Source organism: Peromyscus eremicus, chromosome 8b, assembly GCF_949786415.1.
Source record: "Peromyscus eremicus chromosome 8b, PerEre_H2_v1, whole genome shotgun sequence".
Lineage (NCBI taxonomy): Eukaryota > Metazoa > Chordata > Mammalia > Rodentia > Cricetidae > Peromyscus > Peromyscus eremicus.
Window position 1 is genome coordinate 46310094 of NC_081424.1, and position 22369 is coordinate 46332462.

At 44.8% G+C, this 22369-nt stretch overlaps 1 protein-coding gene across 1 annotated transcript in view; it reads left to right on the forward strand.

Annotated features, from left to right (window-relative positions):
* The first annotated feature begins 10550 nt into the window (after positions 1–10550).
* The window catches only part of Ust (uronyl 2-sulfotransferase), a 289547-nt gene continuing 277728 nt past the window's right edge, over positions 10551–22369 (forward strand). Inside the window, exon 1 of the mRNA XM_059272763.1 lies at positions 10551–10895. Within this exon, the coding sequence (XP_059128746.1) occupies positions 10640–10895 (256 nt within the window). The 5' untranslated portion in view covers positions 10551–10639. The remainder of the gene's footprint in view (positions 10896–22369) is intronic.

A 22369-nucleotide genomic window follows, 5' to 3' on the forward strand; every position in this document is an offset into this window, starting at 1 on the left:
CCTCCTGATGAGAGAGCTTTCTCTCATCTTCACAGTTCAGTATTTGGCTGTTCTTCAAAAAGTTATTTCAAAGTTCTGTGCAAAGCATGAGCCATATTTTTCTCTAAGAGGACAGGGAGGTCTGTGACATGCCCATTGAACAAGGACTAATGACGTTGTTAGGAAGGGAAGAGAGAGGACATCACCTCTTTATTGATTCCAGCTCACAGGCATTAGCAGCAGACAGTGTCCTCTGCAGTGGGAAGAGGGCTCCCTTCATGTTCCATATTGGTAAGGACCTTGGGATGAGGAATTGAGGCAGCTCTGTAGGTACACAGCCTGCTAAGATGCAACTGGAAATAACTTGAGCACAACTGGAAACTATTTGGCTCTTTGAAGTGGTTTATGCCAAGGGTCTGTTTCATTGTGCCAAAAATAGAAGCAATACTGAGACAGTTTCCTACAAAGCCTTTTAAGTGGTTGATAACATCACCCTGGTTAGTTTTAGAGACCAAATGTGAAGTGTAAATGTTGCCATTTCTTTTCTAAAAGCTATGTGTACAGCGTGTGTATATATCTGTGTGTACCATGATGAGTGCATGTTCCATGGAGAGCACACGAAGGTCAGGGGACAACCTCAGTTTGTCTTCCGCTTCCACTTTGTTTGAGACAGGATCTCTTGTTGATTTCCTCTGAGAATGCCAGGCTACTTGGCTTGTGAACTTTGGGGGAGTCTCCCGTGTCCACCCTGGATGTCCTTGTAGGAATGCTGGGGTGCTAAATGGATGCTACCACATACAGCTTCATATGGGTTCTGGGGATTTGAACTCAGGTCTTCATGCTTGCATGGCAAGAACGTTACTCACTGAGCTATCTCTCTAGCCCCTCCTCACTTATTCCCGCCCCCCCCCACCATGCTTTTTTCTTTGTAGTGGTACTGTAAACTGAACCAAGGGCTTTGTGATGGTTTCGTCAACCCGACAGACTCTAAAATCGCCTGGGAGATGGGTCTCTAGGGAATTATCTTGATTACATTCATAGACGTAAGGAGACTCATCTTAATTGTGGGCTGGTTCACTCCACCAGCATGTGATCCTGGGTTGGATACCCTGGAGCTGATACAAGCATGCAGGCACTCATCCCTGTCTGCTTCCTGATTTCGGATACAATGTGCCCAGATGTTTCAAACCCTTGCTGCGTCTGCCTTGACTTCTCTGCCCTGAGCTGTAAAACAAGCCCCTTCCCCTTCAAGCTGCTTTTGTTAGAGTGTTTTATCATATCTGCGGTAAAAACAGAAACAAAACTTAAAGCAGCCTTCCCTCGTACATTCAGGGTGAGTGCTTGACCGCTGAGCAGTGTCCCTAGTCTGAAAGTGTGGTGTTTCAATGTCCTCTGGTCACATAACAGCTTTAAGAAACTTTGGGGGGTGGGGTTGGGGTTGGGGGCAGAAACTGAAAGCCCGAGACTATTTCCAGTGTGTTTCTCCCCCAACCCCCACCCCAACCCAGAGCAACTTTCCAGTGGCTTCCTACTGTGGTTTGGGTGTGTTCTAGTCCCTCCAAGTCTGTTTTCATTTGGTTGCTATAGTGCTGGTGTTGGGGGGTGGGCCTCTAATAGCTGACTAGTTGGCTTGGAGCGATTGGTGTCTTTCTCTTGGGAGTGAGTCTCATTCTCCAGGGGCTAGGTTAGCTACCACAAGAGCAGGCCCTCTCTTTTCTTGCATCTTTTTCCTCTGTTCTAGCCTTGGTCTACTGACCACATAGCTCACCTACTCTGTCCATTAGCATTGCCACATAGTAGTTCTGGCTTTCTCTGAAAAAAAAAATCAAATTAGTCTTCAGAGTGTGAGGGAACATTTCATTCAAGGAGCTGCCAACACTAAAAGAATTGCAGAAACAAGAAGCCACAGGCCTATGATGAAGTTAATGTTGTTTGAACAATTTCCTTGAATGCCTTTCCTGGTGGTCCCCCCCCCCCCCCGCCCCGGCATTATTTTCTTAATCCTGACAGGGAAACCACTTCTGGTTTATGGACCCTGAGGAAGAAGAAAGGGAAAAAAGAAAAAATTAAGTTTGTGATACTCGCTAGTTTTCACCATTACACTCTGAGTCTCAGCCCTGGACATGATATTCTAAAATCATCGGGATAATCTGTAAGCTACCACGGGCTGGATGTTTGTGTCCCTCCCAAATTCATATGTTGGGAGCCTGTGATCATGGGATAGAATGTGAAGATGAGGCCTTTGGGAGATGATTTAGTTATGAGATTGGGGCCTTCAGGACTGGAGTTCATGTGCTTGTGAGAAAGACCAAAGTCCCTTCCTTCTTCATGGTGTGGGGACAGAAGCCCGGGACATGGTTCTTCATGAGGATCTGCCAATGCTTCATCTTGGACTTCAATGATGCACAGGTGGGAAAAAAGGGGGAATGTTTGTTTTTTAGCCACCTGATCTGTGGCATTTTTACTATGATAGCCAAAAATAAGACAGGAGCATTCCTACCACAGTGGGGCTTGTTTGCATCTAGAACTAATGGGCGATTCATTGGGATCCCTGAAGAATTGCTTGATTGCTCAAGTGCCAATGGGCCAGAGGTTAGAAGTGACTCAGGAAGGAATCTAAGCTGTTAAGGGCATGAGGTGGTCTTTCAGTACCATCTTAGGCAAGTAGATACCCCCAAATCCAGAAGTCCCTAGCCCTCAAGGTGAAGGTGGCTTATTCAGATTTGGTGAGCACTTCATGCTGGCTGAGGAGATTTTGATCAGATGGGTCTAAGTTAGAAGCCACACCAGTAACAACCTGACAGTAAATGCAGTTTCCCTGCTGTGGACTTCAAGGCTGAAGTCCCCAGGGCATTCATGAAACTATGTTAGTGAACCACACAGCACCCTCTCCTGCCTTGGTGGGGTACTTTCACCTACATCTGAAAGAAACCACAGTGGGTGGGAAAAGGGGGTATCAGTTTACATCTCAATCTGACTGAAGACTAATCCCGATAGTACTCAGTGGGGAAAGATTTCTTTTTTTTTCCGGCTGGAAGCAGCAGAGCTAGATGAATTCCTGGCTTTCTAATCCTCTCCTCAGGAGGGAGTGGGGTTTGCAGGCAACCAGTTTCAGGAAAAAAGGAAAGTTTTGTATTTTAAGCGGGAGTCTTGGGGTTAAAACAAATACCACCATTGGAAAGGAACAGCACTCATTTAGATTAATATTTTTAAAAATGCATCCAATTCCTTTATTTTCATGCTATTTAGGCAAGGCATCTGAGTCAATCAAACCACCAATCCGATAGAGGCCAAAACATCTTTGTGACAAATGAATATATTGGAATTCATTTCTGCACCCAGCTGCATGAAAAGCACCAGGCATATTTCATGACAGGCCAGCAACACTGCTTAATGTGAGGTGCATCCAGAGACTCCGTGAGTTACTAGAACTGGTCTTTGGAGACCTCCTGTGAGGTCCCACTTCCAGGGCTTTTTTTTTTTTTTCCCACCATGGCAGCTTGATATCTTCCTTCCTCTGTGCTCTGTGCAGCAATAAGATCAGCGTAATGGCTGTGCAAGGAGACCCCCATCACAACTGCAGAGTCACAGCACTCCTGGCCTGAAAAGACTGCCAATCCAATGACTTCCTTTACACACTACTTAGCCGGGCAAGGTGGTGCATCTGTAGTTTCAAGTGCTCAGGAGACTGAGGCAGGAGGATCACACTCTGGCCCAGGAAGCCAAAACCTGCCTAGGCTACACATACTGGAATTCCATCTAAGACAGTCTCAATATGTCCCAGTGTGATGGTTTGAATGAGAGTGGTCCCCATAGGCTCATATAGAATACTTTGTTCCCAGTTGGTGGAACTGTTTGGGAAGGATTAGAAGGTGTGGCCTAGGAGGTGGGTCACTGGGGTTTGGCATTAAGGTTTCAAAAGCTCAAGTCATTCCCAGTTATTGTTCTCTGTCTCATACTTATGACTCATGATGTAAGCTCTCAGCTACTACTCCAGCACCACTGCCTGCTGACATGCTCCTCACCATGATGGTCATAGATTTTAACCCTCTGAAACTGTAAGCCCCAAATAATCTCTTTTCTTCTACAAGTTGCCTTGGTCATTGTATCTTATCATGCAATAGAAAAGTAATGAAGACACCCAGGCTGGCCTCCAACTCTCTGTGTTATTGAGGATTGCCTTGAACTCCTGATCCTCCTGTCTCTATCCCCACAAATGCTGAGATTACAGACATGCACCACATCTACCCTCCAATTAAAAGTAAGTATTCTCATATCTAAAGATCGTTTCTATTCACAAAGAATGAACGCTTCTATGATAATTTTTTAAATTGAAAAATTACTCTATTGTAAACAAATTGAGTACTGGGTGTCTCTAAAGATCTGAATGACTTTAATATTACAGTGCTTGACAAACAATGTAGCATTTAATTGTCTGCTTGTATTACTGTCATTTCAATTTTGTCTTCTGGGAAAACCTGTGACTTCAAGGCTACACAGCTTGTCACACGCTTCTCTGTTTGGCAGAGTCATGGTCACTTTCCAGTAGTAATTATTTATGTGCTACATGATTTAAAGGAGTAAACTGACTTTATATTGACAGATATAGAAGTAAGAAATGAGCAGGATGACTCAGTTTAGAACTTCTTGGAACAGTAACACACCAAAGCTAGCTAAACAACCCACTGTAACTAGTGGAAGACTTTGTATTGCCCGGACATCTAAAAATCTGGGCCAGCAACAATTTACACCATTAAGTAATATAATACTTATCAATTAAGGTAAGACATTTAGCTCTTAGACATGTTATTAAGGTTTTGTTATTGTTGTTGGAACAGGATCAAAGAATGGAATTGTATGAGGAGAATCCTGAGTGCTTGTGAGAACGCTCCAAGAAAACAAGAAAAGAGTCTTGTGACCTCAGTTTCTTCAAAACATGGAATTGTCCTTGGAATGTGTTTTCATGATCCCCTCAGGTGCAGTGGAGAGGAGTGAGTTTACTTCAGATTACTCATTACTGCTTGCCGCTGTCCTTCAGTTAAATGTTTAAACCATTTTTCATATGCCTCTGTGGAAAAGCATATCTTCCTGATTGACGTGTGTGGCTTATCTTTGTGATTGTATATAGCTTGCCCTCCTGAGAACTTTACTCACGTGACCTTTCTTAACCTTCCTCAGAGTATAAATTGTCTGGGGCTCTGAATAAAGTCGGCTGTTGCATGAGACATCAGTCTGTCATGTATCTGCTCCATTCTCCCAGGTTCCACCTCATCTAGAGTCATGACAGTTTTTATTTATTTATTTATCTATCTATCTATTTATTTATTTATTTATTTTTATTTTGTGTGCATCGATGTTTTGTCTGCATGTGTGTCTGTGTGAGAGTGTTCGATCCCCTGGAACTGGGGTTACAGACAGTTTTGAGCTGCCTTGTGGGTGCTGGGACCAGGGTCCTCTGGAAGAGCAGCCAGTGTTCTTAACCACTGAGCCATCTCTCCAGTCGGACAGTTTTTACTTTTAAAAGTAAATTTACAAATGGATTGAGCAGGCTTTAAGACAAATGAAACTAAGAATTTTAATGAAAATTCACTCTAGGAGAAAAAAAAAAATCTGCTCTGGGATCTATCTTAGAGCCAGGAAGACAGCGCTGCATTGTAACAACTGGGATTGTGTCTGTTACATTGTAACAACTGTTTTATGTCTGTTGCATTGTAACAACTGTGGTTGTGACTGTTACATTGTAACAACTGGGATTTGTGTTTGTCATGTTTTAACGGCTGGGATTGTATCTGCTACATTGTAACAACTGGGATTGTGTCTGTTACAGTGTAACAGCTGTGTTGTATCTGTTACATTGTAACAACTGGGATTGTGCCTGTTACATTGGAACAACTGGGATTATGTCTGTTACATTGTAACAACTGGACTTGTGTCTGTGCTAGGGTGAAACGGTGTTAGCATTTAATGACAGTTCTTTGAGAATGTTATTTCTTTCTGGCAATATCTAACTCATGTCTATCTTGGAGATATGAGTATTGTTTTCTCTGTAGCCTTCATGTAAATAAAATACAGTCAAGAAGTCTGTTAGATTCTTGTTGAATTAGTTTGTTTTCTGGAAAATGTACAAGGGCAGATCCTTTCTAAAGATGTATTAGCTTATTAAGAGAAAGATACCATTTATTAGGATAAACATTTGTTTTTTGTTTTTTGTTTTTGTTTTTCGAGACAGGGTTTTTCTGTGTAGCTTTGCACCTTTCCTGGAACTCACTTTGGAGACCAGGCTGGCCTCGAACTCACAGAGATCCGCCTGGCTCTGCCTCCCGAGTGCTGGGATTAAAGGTGTGTACCACCACCACCCTGCAAACATTTGATTTAAAAAAAAAAAAAAACATTTATGGGACTTTGAAGAACGAAGTTTTATCCACACATGTCTGTTTCACTTAGGTGAAAATACAAACCACTTTTTTTCCCCTGTATAGGAATCTCTTGTTACTTGTGAGGGCTTTTCTTTGTTGTTTCTCTTTGTAGCCCTGGCTGTCCTGGAACTTGCTCTTTAGACCAGGCTGGCCTCAAACTCAGAGACCCGCCTACCTCTACCTCCCCAGTGCTGAGATTAAAGGCAATGCACCACCACCATCACCACCCAGCTTCTTTAAGGTTTTAAAGGATGACTAGGCTGTTGGTTAAAAAAAAAAATCAGGGTTGTTTTATTCTTATCATAGTTTGCTCCTCATACCTTTGCCATGGCTTTTGTGTGTGTAGGTTCATATGTATGCGCAAGTGTGTGATTGTGTATGTGTGTGTGTGTATACATACATTTGGAGGCCAGAGGTCAACCTTTGTGCTGTTCTTCAGTGCTGTTTACCTTTGCGTGTGTTTCTTTCTTTTTTAATTTTTGCTTTTTTTTTTCCTTTGTTTTTTTTTTTTGTTGTTGTTGTTTGTTTGTTTTTTGAGACAAGGTCTCTATCTGATCTGGAACTCACCAAGTAGGCTAGGCTGGCTGCCAGCCCACCCCGGAGATCCACCTCCCTAGCAATGGGATTATAGATACATGGTCCGGTGTCTATCTTTAATTCTGCCGGTTCTGGAGATTGAACTCAGGTCCTCATGCTTGCAAGGCGGGCCCTTTCCTGAGTGAGCCACCTCCCCAGCTCTCGCAATTGTCTTCTGTGCGGGGGCTTTATCCCTTCCATACTGGAACTGAGCTCAGGACATTGTGTGCATGGTAGACAAGCGCTCTCCCACTGAGCTACTTGCTGGCCCACCCCCTTGCTGTTTGTTTGTTTGTTTGTTCTTAATTTCTACATTTACTTATCTTTTCAGATGTGTGTTTGCCTCCTTCCTGCTCATCAGATTCCTCACAGCAAGTGGACCTTTCCCCACTGAAGGCCAAAAGCGGGCTCCAGAAACCAAGGGTGAGATCACAAACACAGAGGGTCTTACACACATTCTTACACACAGCCAGGGTTCAGCTCACAGGACCAGGCTCTGCTCCGGGGTCACTTTGTCAGAGGAGGTCTCTAAAACATTATGAAGATTGCTTGGCAACTCCCATCTCCTGGCCCATCTTTAGCAACTCAGAAATTATTAATTGGGAGTCTATTCTGGGCTACTCATTGTACTGATTAAAGGAATTCACACTAATGAGCAATGACTGATGGGCTGAATTCTCTAAAGGGCAGTCGCATTTCTAAAGTGCGCACATTAATCCCGATAAACCTCCCATTCAGGGAATAAATGTGAAGCAGACCATTAACACTCTAGTTGGGAGTTCCTAGGGCAAACAAAGGGCCTCTTTTCTACTTGGTGTCCTAAATAGACCTTAGAAAGTGGCTGGGACAATGTAAGATGGGAACAATCTGTTCACGTGCAGGAGTGACCCTTTGAGAGTATAGCTGAGTGTGGTTCTGCCCACCTCACAACTCTCTAGCCCAGTGGTTCTCAACCTTCCTGATGCTGCTACCCTTTAATACAGTTCGTCATGCTGTGGTGACCTCCAACCATAAAATTATTTTCATTGCTACGTTATAACTGTAATTTTGCTACTGTTACGAATCGTAATATAAATATCTTTGTTTTCTGATGGTCTTAGGCAACCCCTGTGAAAGGGTCATTTGACCCAAAGGGGTCTCGACCCATAGGCTGAGAACCACTGCGCTAGCCTGTGGTTTGTGCTGTCTTCACCTACGCTCCAGATTGTGACGTTCATATTGAGGTCATGGGTAAGCCATCTTTGTTCAGTTTTTATTCCTGTTGCCGTGACAAATGACATGACCACAAGCAACTTTAGGGAGAAAGGACTTATTTGACTTACAGTTCCAAAACTGAAAGACAAGCCTGTTTGCTAGTCCGTACAGTGTTACCCCTGACCAATGAGTGACCTCGCTTCACAGCCAAAGAAGCGCAGCAGGAACCACGGAGAATGCTGTTTGCAGGCTGGCTTGAAAGTTCATATGCAGCCAGCTCTTTGATACAGTTCAGAACCATCTGCCCAGGGAATGGTGCCATTCACAGTGTGCAGGGCCACCCCATATTAAATAATAATGGACGATTCCCCATAGATACGCCCATAGACTAATCCAGTCTAGGCAATTCCTTTAATTGAGGCTCTGTCAAGTGATTCTAAGTTGTGGTGTGTTGACATTTAAAACTAACTAGCATATATACTGCTCTTTTATTGTGTGTTCTTGTTCCCAGGGTCCCTCCCATTCCTCAACTTTCCACGGAACATTCTCTGGATACACAACTTTTTAAAGGTTTTTCAGGAGGACAGTCCTGGAGTTATTAGATCCTCCCCTCCCCCCAGCCCATGATTACTGAATATTTAGAATGAGAGAATATTTAGGATCAGAGATGAGAGGCAGCAGGAACATGTGGTCTAAGCCAAATGACCTATTTTCAAATCCCAGGCAAACCATGAGGAAAGCCCCGTCTGGCCTGTGCCACCTTGCAGTGGTTAATATATCTGGCTTATTCATACCAACTTATGCCACTGAACATCAGTTTTGTTGCCAACTGGATACACCTTGGAAAAGGATACTATTATTGAGGAATTACCTCCAACGGATTGGCCAGTGGGGAGGTCTGGGAGCATTGTCTTGATTGCTTGTTGATGAAGGAGGAGGGCCAGGCCACTGCAGGCTGGACCATCCCTACGCAGGTGGCCCCAACAAAAGTAGCTGAAGGTGAGCACAGAAGCAGCATTTCTCCTTGGTTTCTGCTTCAGTTCCTGCCTCTAGGTTCCCCCTGCCTCAGCTTCCCTCCATAAGGGACTGTAATTGGTAAGCCAAACAAATCCTTTTCTCTCCATGTTATTTTGGGGCATGATATTTATCACAGCACCAGAAAAGCAAACCAGGACACTGGAAACGTAATGTAACTCTCAGGCTACATCACTTCTGTATCTGGCGATTAAAACCAAGCACAAACGATCCCGTGTGCCTGATGGAGCAGTTCTGCCAACTATCAGAAGCTCCATCAGAGGATCGATGTCAGAGAAGCTCCGCTGACTCTTTCCGCTCTAGAAGCTTCCCAGCGGTGGGGCGAGAGACAGTGAAACAGGTATGTGAGAAGACAGAGCTTCCCCGTTTCATATCTGCTGGAAGGACTTCCTGAAGTCGGCTGCGTACCCTTGATCTCAGTGGAGCGCTTGTGGGACCAGGGAGGGCAAGAGAAAAGCACCCTCCGAGGCGTGCAGGCGCTGCGCCTGGCCATGCCCGGCATGTTTAACTCTAACTCTTACCGCTTGCCCTTTTACCATCTCAGCTAGGTCTTGAACCTATATCCCAGTACCCTTTACCAGCCTTTGGTAGACGGGTCGGTTGGGAGATAGAAAGAGAACCAAGTTTCCAAAGTGAGAAGACAAACGTAGTCAGATCCTCCAGCACACGACTGTTTACGAGAGGGAAGTCTGCGGGCCCCAAGAGGTCGCTGGTGGCGCAGGAACCGAGACCAGATTGTAGAGAATGGAGGAAGAAAAAAAAAAATCACACACACCCAGAAACTTTCTTCCTTGTTGCTGATCCTCGGCCCCCTCCTCCCTCCCTGCCCGCCCCGGCAGAAGCCGTAACGTGACACCAAGCCGAGCGAGGAGCCCCGGGGTGGGGAAGGAGGAGAGAGCCGGGGAGGGCAGAGAGCGGGGCGGCTTTGCGCCCAGGAGAAAGGGGAGGAGAGGAGAGGGGGAAGCCCCTGTCAAGGAGGTGGAGCGAGAGGGTGGTGTCCGCCTCCCGATCCTCCCTGCCTTGAGCTAGCCGAGCCTGAGTCGGGACCAAACACGCCGCCCGAGACCCACACAAAGCCCGGGGAGGGGGGGGGGGGTCCACGCTGGCTTTCGTGGCGAGCCGTGAGCGAGCCCGGGGCACAGAGGGACCTGGGGCGCGGGGCTGCTGCTAGCGGGACGTGCGACAGGGCGCGGGCTACGATCACCACCCCCACGCCGGGGCCCGGGACATCTCGGGCCCTTCGGGGCCGCAGAGGGCGGCGGGGACCAAGATGAGGAGAGTGCCCTGAGCCCGGCAACTTCGGCCCCTCCCCGCCCCCACCCGGCTGCCCTCGGCGCGTCCCTCTCCATGTGCAGCCGGTCGGCCAGGCGCTCCGGCTGGCGGCGGATGGGTGACCTCTTCCTGGCCCGGGCGGGCTGTGCGAGGCGGCGGAGCCGGCGATGAAGAAGAAGCAGCAACAGCAGCAGCATCCCAGCGGCGGCGAGGATCCCTGGCCCCATGGGGTCCCTGTGGGGGGCGCCCCTCCGTGCCTGGGCAGCTGCAAGCGCCGGATCCCGCTGCTGCCTTTCTTACGCTTCTCCCTCCGGGACTACGGTTTCTGCATGGCCACCCTGCTGGTCTTCTGCCTAGGCTCCCTCTTCTACCAGCTCAGCGGAGGACCCCCTCGCTTCCTGCTCGACCTGCGACAGTATCTGGGTAAGCAAGGGCGGCCTCGGCCCCGACAAAGTTAGGCACCCGGGGAAAGAGTAATAAGCGGAGAACATCTAAAGCTGTCACAGCCACCACGGTCCCCGAGGCTCCCTAGGTGCGATGCCAGTGAAGCATCCCTCCTAGCGGCAGCTGGGAGCGCCTACTTCCTTCTGCGCGCCAGGCTGCCCGCAGCTGTCCAGGGCGCCAGGCAGGTACCCCGAGACTAGGATACCACGGACCTGTCCCCCTCCCCCACCACTCTAATTGGGGCAGTGTATGTTTGTGAGTGTGCGTGTATTCTCTGGCCTGATGGTGCGGGGACAGTCCACTCAGTGATTATGGTTAATGACTTCCAATCCAGTCTGGTCTCTGGTTTTCTGGGTTGTGTGGGTTGGTTTAGCCCCGCTTTCCAGTCACTTCTGGAAATTCTATCCAGTGGGTCCCCCTTTTGTGGGTTGGCCCAGGTGAGTCTCCACTCTGTCCCTGGGCTGACTTGTCCCTCGGCAGCACCTGCTCACCCTGCGGACTGCAGCGAGGGTGTGGGAGGAATTGGGGCTGTCCGGTAGGTGCCCGTCAGCAGCCTCGCCTCCGGTGAACTGTCGAACTTCTGCCCTGTGTCTCAAGTCAGAACTTTTTTTTTGGTTTGTGGCTAAGGAAGAGGTTGGAACCCAAGAAAACAGAGATTTCAGTGAGGTGTGACCTCGCTGCTCTCTCATCCGGGCTTCTGAGTGCCAGAGCTTGGCCAGCACTCACTGAGGTCCCAGGATGATGCTGGCTGGCTCTTGTGCCTTGGCCAAGCGAGGATGCAAATTCCCTGACTTCTGCAGCCAGAAGAGGTCGTGTGGAGGTTGCCTCTGAGATGGTAAACATGAGCAGAAGAACCTCAAAGAGTGGTCATCTGCAGGCCCAGAATCGATTCAGGTGGAGACTCGGTCAAAATGCTGGAAACGGAATGACCTGCCAAACTGGAGACTTCTACATTTACCTCTAAGGTCTTTAACTCACGGAAGCAACAGGTCTAGACAGCAGGCCGTTTGGAAGGAAAAACAAGAAAACCTCAAAACCACACCAACAAACGCCTTTAGGGCATTTGGGAGTGGAGTAAACTGATAAAATAGTATTCAGATTTTTAAAAGTTAAAAGTTTCATTTTAGTGGAAGTGTTGGGGACAAGAACCACAATGGAAGATTAAAGAAAATATTGCCCTGGTCAGATTTCCAAAGCACAATTCTTAGCATCTGGCTTCATGGTTTTGGATTAATAGGCCATTTTTATTGGTCAGGGTAACCTTCATTCTTTGTAATCCTGCATTTTGGAATCCTGGGCCTTCCTTCCCAGCTCTTAGACACCTGCTCCTGCTCCTGGTAACTTTATCTTCACTGTCAGGAACAATCAGTGTCCACTAGGATGGGGAAGTGTGGAAGCTCAGGAATTTTCCCCCAGAGAGTCTCGTAGTGCACCGGCCCCCACCAAGCTCCTTTCAAGTTAAGTGCAAGGTCTAGGGTATAGAGCAAAATGTATTGTGTAAGATTGGGAGGCCTCTGTGTCTACTCGTCCCAGGAGAGCTTGGCTTTGTGCTCAGGATTTATAGCTTTGGCTCTTCATGGTTGTAATTAGGGACTAGACCCAGTTTTCATCAACCCTGAACCTGGCTCCTACAGTTTTGTGGTTCCGTTACCCTTTATGTGAAGGAGGAAACTCGATGTGGGGGTGAGGAGCAGGGGCATTTGAAGATAGTCAGGAAAGGTCAGTAGGTATGGCACTCACGGGATCACTCTCTATCTTAGAAGGCGAGACACGATGCATCTGAAGGGTCAGGTGGTAGAAGGGAGAACTGGCAGCCATGCTCACCTGGAGGACTGAATCATCTTCACTAACTGACCATTTTCTGATGGGCGTGGTGGGTTAGACATGCCATCTTTATGAAATGAAACTGGAATTCTCTTGCCAAATCTCCTCCGTGTTGTTTTGTCACATAGATACAACAATCATTTCTGGGGAAAGTGGGCTTGTGGTTTTTAGAATGGCCTCGAATATATCCCGGATTATATCAGGCCAAGCTATCTGCAGACTTGCTTGCCAATGTTCTCTCTCTCTCTCTCTCTCTCTCTCTCTCTCTCTCTCTCTCTCTCTCTCTCATTTTAGACTTTATCCATACAGAATATATTGTTAGTAAAAAATCCTCTCAGTTTCTCTTTTAACCAGGTTTGGAGGTACTTTTTTCCCCTCAAATGTAGATATGTACAAAGTCCAGTATTTCTACATCAACATACTATATTAAACATGTCCTTTACAGACTATAATTTCAATATTTGGGGCATATTATACATTTCCTGTGTGAGAGCTACTTGATTCTTATTGTTCAAGTGAACGACTGAACTTATTTTACCAGGTAGGTAGAGTAATATTTAATGCGTTGGATATTATTATGAAAAAGCAAAATGTCACAGGTATTCGTGATGCAAGTGAACATTAACTGCACCAGTCAGTACACATGCAGGTGAAAGGTAATCCACAATGTGGCACTACTGGCACCTTCTATTATATGTCCCAGGTTTGTATGGGACAACTGAAGGCTAAGAATTAATGGAGAATACGATCTAGAATGGCCACCAAAGGCCAGTCTGTGAAACGTCCCATTCATCCTTGGCATGGTGCTACTAAAAGGTAGTGGAAACATTACAAGTGGAAGCCTTATGAGGAGGCTTTAGGTCAGGCCATTGGGGAGGGCTGTGCTCTCCAAAGGGGTTGCTGAGCACTGGCCTCTTCCTCTTTCAGCATCCAGACGTGATGTGAAAGAGTCTCCTGTGCTGTGTGCTCCCTCCATGACATCCTATAGGTTGCCACAGGCCCAATGCAATGGGCATCAGTCAGTTCTGGATCAGTAGCTCCCAAACTGTGAGCCAAAATAAGGACTTCGAAGTTGGTTCATCTCAGGTACTTGCTACAGCAATAGAAAGCTGCTTAACACGGGTGAGCACACAGAAAGGGAAGCGGGACCTGCCTCCAAAGTTGTCGGATTCCAGCGCCCGGTGAAAAGCACCATGGGAAGTTTAAGAAAGTGCAAATATAGCAAAGATGAGAAGGGGAATCTCGCCAGCTGACTGGCTAAACCATCTTCAGGTTTACATCCACAACTTCACTTTCCTTTCCTTGATTATTTTCCTCCGTTTCTTGTGAGGCCAGCAGAGAAGGGAAATAATCAAAGCCACGGGTCTGTCCGAACTCTGCCTTTCTATTTATATTAGTTACATTTCCTCTCACTGGGACAGATGACCTTGACCCAAGCTGCTGGAGGGAGGAGGACTTTATTTCAGTTCTTGGTGTCCGTCTGTTCTGGGGATGGCGCGGCAGAGTATATATGGTGAGGGCTTATCACGTGAGGAGGAACCAGAAGCAAGGCCTGGCTATCCCTCCTCAAAGGCCTGCTGCTAGTGGCTTGGGTCTGCCAGCTAGACCCCGTGTCCAAGGGCTCCACAACCTCTCCAAAGAGCATCATCAGCGGGCGACCAAATGTTCAGATATATGAGCCTTTGGGAACATCTTGCATTTGAACCACGATCCCATTAATGGCGGCCATACTGCCTCTGATAAAAAAAAAAAAAAAAAAAAACGGATTCTGACAGCAGGACAGCCAGAAGTGATGGACTGGGAAACTGTAGATCTCCCCTGGTCTTTTCCTAGAAGTTCTGTGTGTAGGCTCCTGGTTCTCGGTGTGGGTCCTTGGATCTGTAGCATCAGCATGACTTGGGAATTTGTTATATATTCAAATTCTCAGGAAATCTGAATTTCCTTCCAGATTTTCTGAATGAGCCTGAGCCTGGGCCGAGCAGGCTGCACCTAAGCAAGATCTCAGGTGATCGTGCCAGGGCTGCGGCCTGAAAACCATTGTTCTGCAGTCAACCATTGCTTTCAGAAGCCGTTGAAGGCATTTGAGAGAATGAGGAGGTGGGAGGGGAACTGATTTATAGAGATGTTTCAAGGTCATAACCATGGTTTCGTTTTTTTAATTTCAAGTCATATAAATGCAATTTGCTTTACGGCTTACGGCCCATTGTTTCAGGAGTGGGAGGTGGGGGTGGGGGGAGCAGCTAACAGCCACAGCCCTACCTGGCTTTACACTTTTTGAGATTATGAGAGACACGGAGTAGGAGCAAAGTGGGTCCTCCAGGAAGCAGAGTGTGGGGAGGGAAGAGACTGGAGACAGGGTACAGCAAGGAGCTAGGGTCAAAGGGTTCCTTCTTCCAGCCAGTTTGGGGAAGGACAGAGTGTATTCTTCTAAAGTGAACTTCCTGCTGCAACATTCAAAAAGAAGAAATAAGCTGGGAGAGGGAAATGAAGCAGTGGGGTAAAGCATGGCTAACGCTGTACTTGAGGGTGGGGGCCCATAGGTTTTCCAATCCAGTGGAAAATGTTTTTAACAATTACATATACATATATAATTACATGTATATGATTAGATATATGATTTCATACATATATACATACACACTGTCTATATGTCCGTCTGTCTGTCTCTCTATCTAGATTGTGTGTGTGTGTGTGTGTGCAGGTGCCACGGCGCATGCATAGAGATCAGAAGACAACTCTGTAGACTGAGTCAGTCCTGCCTTTATATGGATCCCAGGACTGAACTCACAGCCGTAGCCTGGTGCAGCAAATGCCTTTTACCATTGTGTGACCTTAGCAACCTAAAATTCTTTCTGGGGTCTCACTGTGTAGCTCAGGCTGTCCTAGAACTCACTATGTAGACCAGGTTGGCCCTCAACACAGAGATCTACCTGCCTCTGCCTCTGGAGTGCTGGGATTAAAGGCGTGGGCCACTGCACCCAGCTCGTCCCCTACCCTCACCTTCTTTCTGCATTCTAACTTTGATTTGCTATAGGAAACAAAATGAACAGCCCCTCCCCCTCCCCCCTGCCCCCCGAAATCAGGTTATGATGCAGCCTGCTTGGCAGTCGCCTTATCACTTCTGAGCTGTGGAAATATCAAAAACTTGGACACACATTATTTAGATTGATATAAACAAAATGGACCAGATGGTTCACTACTGATCTTGTACAACTGGCAGACGCTAAAGATTTATCATCAAGCCTTGGAGATGTGATTTAGCCTTTATGAGAGCTAAATTTGTTGGAATGATCTACAGTTGGTAGACTGTCCTTCCCATTTCTAATTTATAGCATTCTAAATGGAGACATAGTGCTTTTTCTCAGAATTGCCAATTTCTACATGTATTATATTCACGAGCCTGGGAATTTAGAGTCAGAAAATGAAAAAAAAGAAAAGATGTGATTTTACTGAATTTTGAGATTCTCTAACTTTAAATAAATTTAAAGGGAAATGTGAGAATAGAGGTCCAGATCAGTTACAGAAACAGTTTCACTAAGCCTTAAAAACCCAATTCTGTCTTTCTTCTACGTATCACACGTGGTTTAAATGCCATACTGGAGGCCGCACACAGTCAGCTGGGAAGGAATGCATAAAATATGAGGTTATCAATAGAAATTGTTGACATGGAAAAATGAGACTCTTGTTTATAGCCGCCCAGTCATCTCGGAGGGTGGGTTGGGGACACAGCAGCACTGTATTAGAAGAAAGACAGAAAAAGACACCCAACTGTGGCAGCCTCTTCTGTAAACACAGAGTGTGGATTGGGGGTAGGGGGTGCCTTCTGACTGGTAAACTGTTTTTAATGGAGGCTAGTCTCGGTCTGAATTGTTTAAAAACACGCATAAATATGGATCCTCTAGATACGCTCTTTCTCCACATTCCCTGACATCCATCTAGGCTTAAGACATGAGTTGGTTTTGTTGGAGAGAGGCTAGAAATAAAATAGTCAAGCTTTTTTTCATTCTAGGAGAGAAACCGTGTCTGTTGCCTGACAGAGGGGTGCTGAAGGAGAAGAAATAGTTGGTCCTGCAGCTGTACTGACGGGGTCAGCTGATGGGCAGTGAAAAGGCATCTCATTTGATAAATTACAGCCCTTAGAATTATTAGTTGTTGCTCAGTTCTTTTCATTTTTTTTTGAAGCACTGACCACAAATGAACTTTGTCTTACTCATATTTATCGTGTTATAGAAACCTATCCCTAGCCAACAATGACATATGTCTTTTTGTTTATTAGAGGTAGGGGTAGAATGGCTAACACACCAGCCATTGGGAATTCTTATTTGCAAAAGTCAGCAAAATGCAGCAAGTGTTCGGCAGGACGATTCCACATGATGTCCACTTCGGTTTTTGACATTTTCTGAGATGCACTTCACGAGCTGTGGAATTGATCCATTTAAAGGTTTTTAATGTTGTTAACAGTTTTCAGTGTATTCCTTAGATATAGTCATCACCACAACCACTTTAAGAATATTTTCATCAGAAGGAGAAAATGCCTGGCCTTTATTTAGCACCACAGTGGTGATAGGACCCCATTACTCCAGCCCTAACAACCACTGGTCTTCCGACATGTGTAGATTTGCTTGTTTGGCCCCTTTCTTAGAGCTGGAATTACATCATACATAATCTTTCATGACTGATCTTTGTTTGTTTCTCTAGAGATGGTTTCTCCATGTAGCTCTGGCTGTCCTGGAACTCCCTCTGTAGATCAGGCTGGCCTCGACCTCAGAGCTCCGACTGCCTCTGCGGAGGGCTAGGATTAAAGATGGGCGCCACCACCACCTACCTGGCTATGATTGGTCATTTTTTTTTACCTGGCATAATGTTTACCAGGCTCACCCATATTACACAATGCACATGATTTCTTTTAATAGCTAGCTAATATTCCATAACTGGTTTTCAAAAATTATGGAAAATAACATTCCATGGCATTTTATAGATAAGACCATATTTTGTGTATCCATTCATTTATTAATGGATGTTGAGGAGTTCATGGGAGCCATCCAGAGCGGTTCCCCAGAGACCTGTGCTTACTCTTGTCTGGTTTTGGCTGTCTCATACTCATTTACAAAACCTTTTATCTTTCATTCCTAGTATTGCCAACTGCTTTAATCCTAACATTGAAGCCTAACCTTTTGAAATTTTTTATATATGATATGAACTATGTATAAATATATATAATGTTTATATTATAATGCCAGGAGAAGGGAAACGGAGAGGAGGAAGATAGAAAAGTGATGTCTTTTGAGTAGGGTCAGCAATGGAGGTCTGCAAGCAGCAGGATGGCATGGTCCACCTTTGGGCTACCGTGACATTGTTAGTGTCTCGAACACTGTTTTCCATTCTTCTGAGTGTGTACTTCAGAGTATAATTGCTGGGTCCCTTGGGAACTCTATATTTAAGTCACTGAGGAATTTCCACAGTGGCTGGCTGTGTCCTTTCATGGCCCCATTGTTGATATATGGGTCCAGTTTCCCAACATCCTCATGAACACTTATTTTTTTCCATGAAAAACTTGTTGCCATCCTCACAAGCATGAAGTAGTGTGCCACTGTGGTTGTGTTTTGTGTTTTGCTAGCACTTAGTGGATTCTAGATGCTTTCATGAGTCTCTTGACCACTTTGTATCTTTTTTTGGACAAACATCTACTCACTTCTTTTGCAACTTTAAAATGTTTTTCTTTTTTGTTGTTGAGTTCTAAGTATCTTTGTATTTTGGATAAGAGGCTTTTATCAGATAGAGGATTTTGCTATCAATTCAGAGCTGGGAAAAATAATACTGATTTAAACACAATGTTCTTGATATATTCTCTGTGTCATCCTTCCCAAGGAGCAACAAGCTAGTTTTATACAGTAGCCATTTCCAAGGTGTTAAGTGTAGAGTTGGGATAGACAGACAACCCAAAATAAAAGTTCTAATAATTGATTGGGAAAACAAGGGCGTTTTCTAAGTAATCTTGAGGGACTGTTTTCTAGTGATGAATCTCTTTGAATAATAAATATTAGTTATCTGTATTTTAGTCTAAGTATGTGCTAACTTGGGCTGGAAATGGCTTAGTGATTCTCAATCTTCCCAGTGCTGTGACCCTTTAATACAATTCCTCATGTGTGGTGACCCCCCCAACCATAAAATTATTTCATGGCTACTTCATAACTATAACTTTGCTACTATTATGAATTGTAATGTAAATATCTGATATGCAGGATATCTAATATGTGACCCCAGGGGGGTCGCAACCCACAGGTTGAGAACTACTGGCTTAGTGGATAAAATACTTGCCATAAAAGTATGAAAACTGGGGGATGGAGAGATGGCTCAATGATTAAGAGCACTGCCCTTCCAGAGGACTAGGGTTCAATTCCCAGCACCCACATGGCAGCTTGTAACTCCAAGATCGGACACCCTCACACAGACATACATGCAGGTAAAACACCAATGCATGTAAAATAAAAATAAGTAAATTATTATTATTATTTTATTATTATTATTATATTTTTGATTTTTTTGAGACAGGGTTTCTCTGTGTAGCTTTGGCGCCTTTCTTGGAACTCACTCTGTAGTCCAAGCTGGCCTCAAACTCACAGAGATCTGCCTGCCTCTGCCTCCTGAGTGCTGGAATTAAAGGTGTGTGCCACCACTGCACGGCTAAAAATAACTAAATTATTTTTAAAGAAATATGAAAACCATAGTTTGGATCTTTAGAACCTATAGAAAAGCCGGGCAAGCATTGTGGCCACCTGTAATCCCAACACCCTGGACTAAGAGACAGGGATCCTCTGGTCTGTGAGCTCTGGATTTATTGAGAGACAGTATCTCAGTAAATAAAGTATAGCATGATTGAGGAAGATGCACTATGTCAACATCAGGCCTCTATATGCTCACACACATGCATGCATGTCCACCCCCACACATGTATACATACATGTGAATGCATGCACAGACATGTGCAACATATGCACAAAATATATGATAACTCGTGTACAGTCACCACTTATCTACTTTAGAGATATCACAAAGAACACTGTATTTTGCATGAGGAATATGAATGCAGCCAACTTTGAGTCACAGGTTATATACAATGGATGTGTTTTGTCTTCCTATCTGTTCACTTGAATAGAGTTGATAAGCTTATCAGGTTAAAAATTTTGGTACATTGTGTTCCTTTACACAATGTACCATGATGCTATCAAGGAAAAATTGAGCATTTTTGAAAAGTTAGGGTTCACATGCAGTTAATTTGTTTTGTATACCCATTGCATTAATGCACAGGACAAATTTATACTTAGCTGCATTTTCAATGCATGTTTCTATTTAGTGAAATGACATGATTGTGTTTAGGAAGCTATTAGCTGTCTAAAAGCCTTAGAAATTTTTAAATTTCTAAACTTAAATTTTTAAATCTTTTATTTTTCAATTAAAAGTTTAAATTTAAATTTAAAATTTAAAACAAGCTTAAAGTATAGACACTTTAATGTTGTTTATTAGGACTTTAATTTGTATGGTTTGAAACAGCCATATTTGAAATTATTAGGGATAAAACAGAAAATCACATTTTCCTTCATATGTAGGATCAATATCTAAGTGTGTGTGTAACAAAAGCAGTTGGCAAAGCATTTGTGGGGGAAGAGTATTTGCAAGGGAATTAAAATGGAGCAAAGTACAATGATTTATGAGTGTGGAAATGTCATGATTTGTACACTAACTAAACACTTAATCCGGGCAATGCAAAACAAATCATATCAAATTACTGGAAAATAAGTGTGGTGCTTTGAATGAAAATGGCCCCCATAGCCTTATGGGAAGTGGCACTATTAGGAGGTGTGGCCTTGCTGGAGTAGGTGTGGCCTTGTTGGAGGAAATGCGTCACTGGGGGTGGGCTTTTGGGTTTCAAATTCTCAAGCCAGGTCCAGGGTCACTATCTCTTCCTGCTGCCTGCTGACCCAGATGTAGAACTCTAGGCTCCTTCTCCAGCACCATGTCTGCCTGCATGCTGCCATACTTTCTGCCATGATGACAATGGACTAAACCTCTGAACTGTAAGCCAGCCCCAACGACATGTTTTCCTTTATCAGAGTTGCTGTGGTCATGGTGTCTCTTTACAGCAATAGAGCCCTAACTAAAACAGGATACAGCTAAGTGATCCTTCTTGGTCTGTCAGATTTTATACGAGCTGTCTATAATTTCCTGATGGTAGCCAGTGAATCCCTTTTCTTTTCTCACTTACTGTCTTCACGTCTTTGATCCTCTGTGTTGGCTGCCGAGGAAGCTGAACTCTCCAGTGAGCACCTCTGAACCCCTGTAGTTTTTCTCCTTCCATCTTTTCTGAAGGATTGGCGAGCTACCTGGTGTTGTGATCAGTTGAAGGTAACCTCCTTAAATGTAGGGGGCGTGGACTTCCTGTCCCGCTCTTCATCTCTTTCCTTGGTGCTGTGTTCGGGCTCCTAGGAAGGAGCTGTTGGTTGAATGTACTTGTCGGATTGACTGTCCTTTGCTAACGCTGTGAACTTATTTACTGGCTCTCAGTAATCGGTAGAGAGTTTGGGGAGGGATGAGGAAGACAACTCAGTTGATGGCATCAGTCCAATTTTTCCTTGCTATTGGAAGCCAATACACTAAATAAATATAAAATCAATATGACAGATAGCTCAATAAACATTTTCCTCTGTGCACAGGGATAATTGTGTGCCTCCCACCTCTGGGGATTTAAGAGTTACATTTTTAGAGTTCCAGGTAATTAATACCTGAGGTTAATTCACAATTTTGGCTGTGTCCAGCTGGAATGCAGGCTTTTTGTTTCTTGTTGCCTCCCTGAACTCCAGAGCAGTTCTTTTTGGGAGTTTGCTAGTGAGCATCGTATTTCTCTCTCTAGGTCAGAGACTTCCTTCGCTAGCAATCTGTGTAAAATTGGGCATCACATTTCAAGTATGGCTTCAAGTTTTTAAAGGAGGTGGCTGTCTGGTGTTCGATTTTTGAAATGGTGACTATAGATTTTAGCCAGAGTAAACGTAGAGCCCAGTGCACCAAACTGCTTCTCTTTGTTTTAGTAAAAGGTCTGGAGACTACTCCAAGTTGTCGATTTGGCTGCCTGGTTCTTACTCCACTCACTGATAGGTGTTTGTCTCATGGGTTCTAGGGACTGAACCCATGGTTGGTCCACACTAAGCCTGGGCTCTGCTACTGAGTCCCGTTCCCCAGCCCTGGCAGGTGTTCTAAACAGCATTCAGTTGCATTCAACTGCATGGATTGTAAGGCATACCACTGATTTTTTACCCCCTAGTTCAGTAAGGATGACTTTCATGACCTTAATGAAAAGAAAAATACAAGTATTCTGAGATAAGTAATTTCCTATGTTCAGTCATTTGAACAGTAGTCACCAAAGGCTGTGTCAGAAACATCATGTTCAGAAAGAACATAGCTCTGGATAGAGATCTGGGTGTGAGTCATAGTTACTGCTTAGCAGCCTCGAGAACCTGAACAGGCTTTTTTTTTCCCCTTTTCTTTTTAATTCTTTGAGCCATGGGTGCTTTGAACTGCGCAATGGGATTAATAACTGTCATTTTAGGTACTCACATGGCGCGCAGACATACACA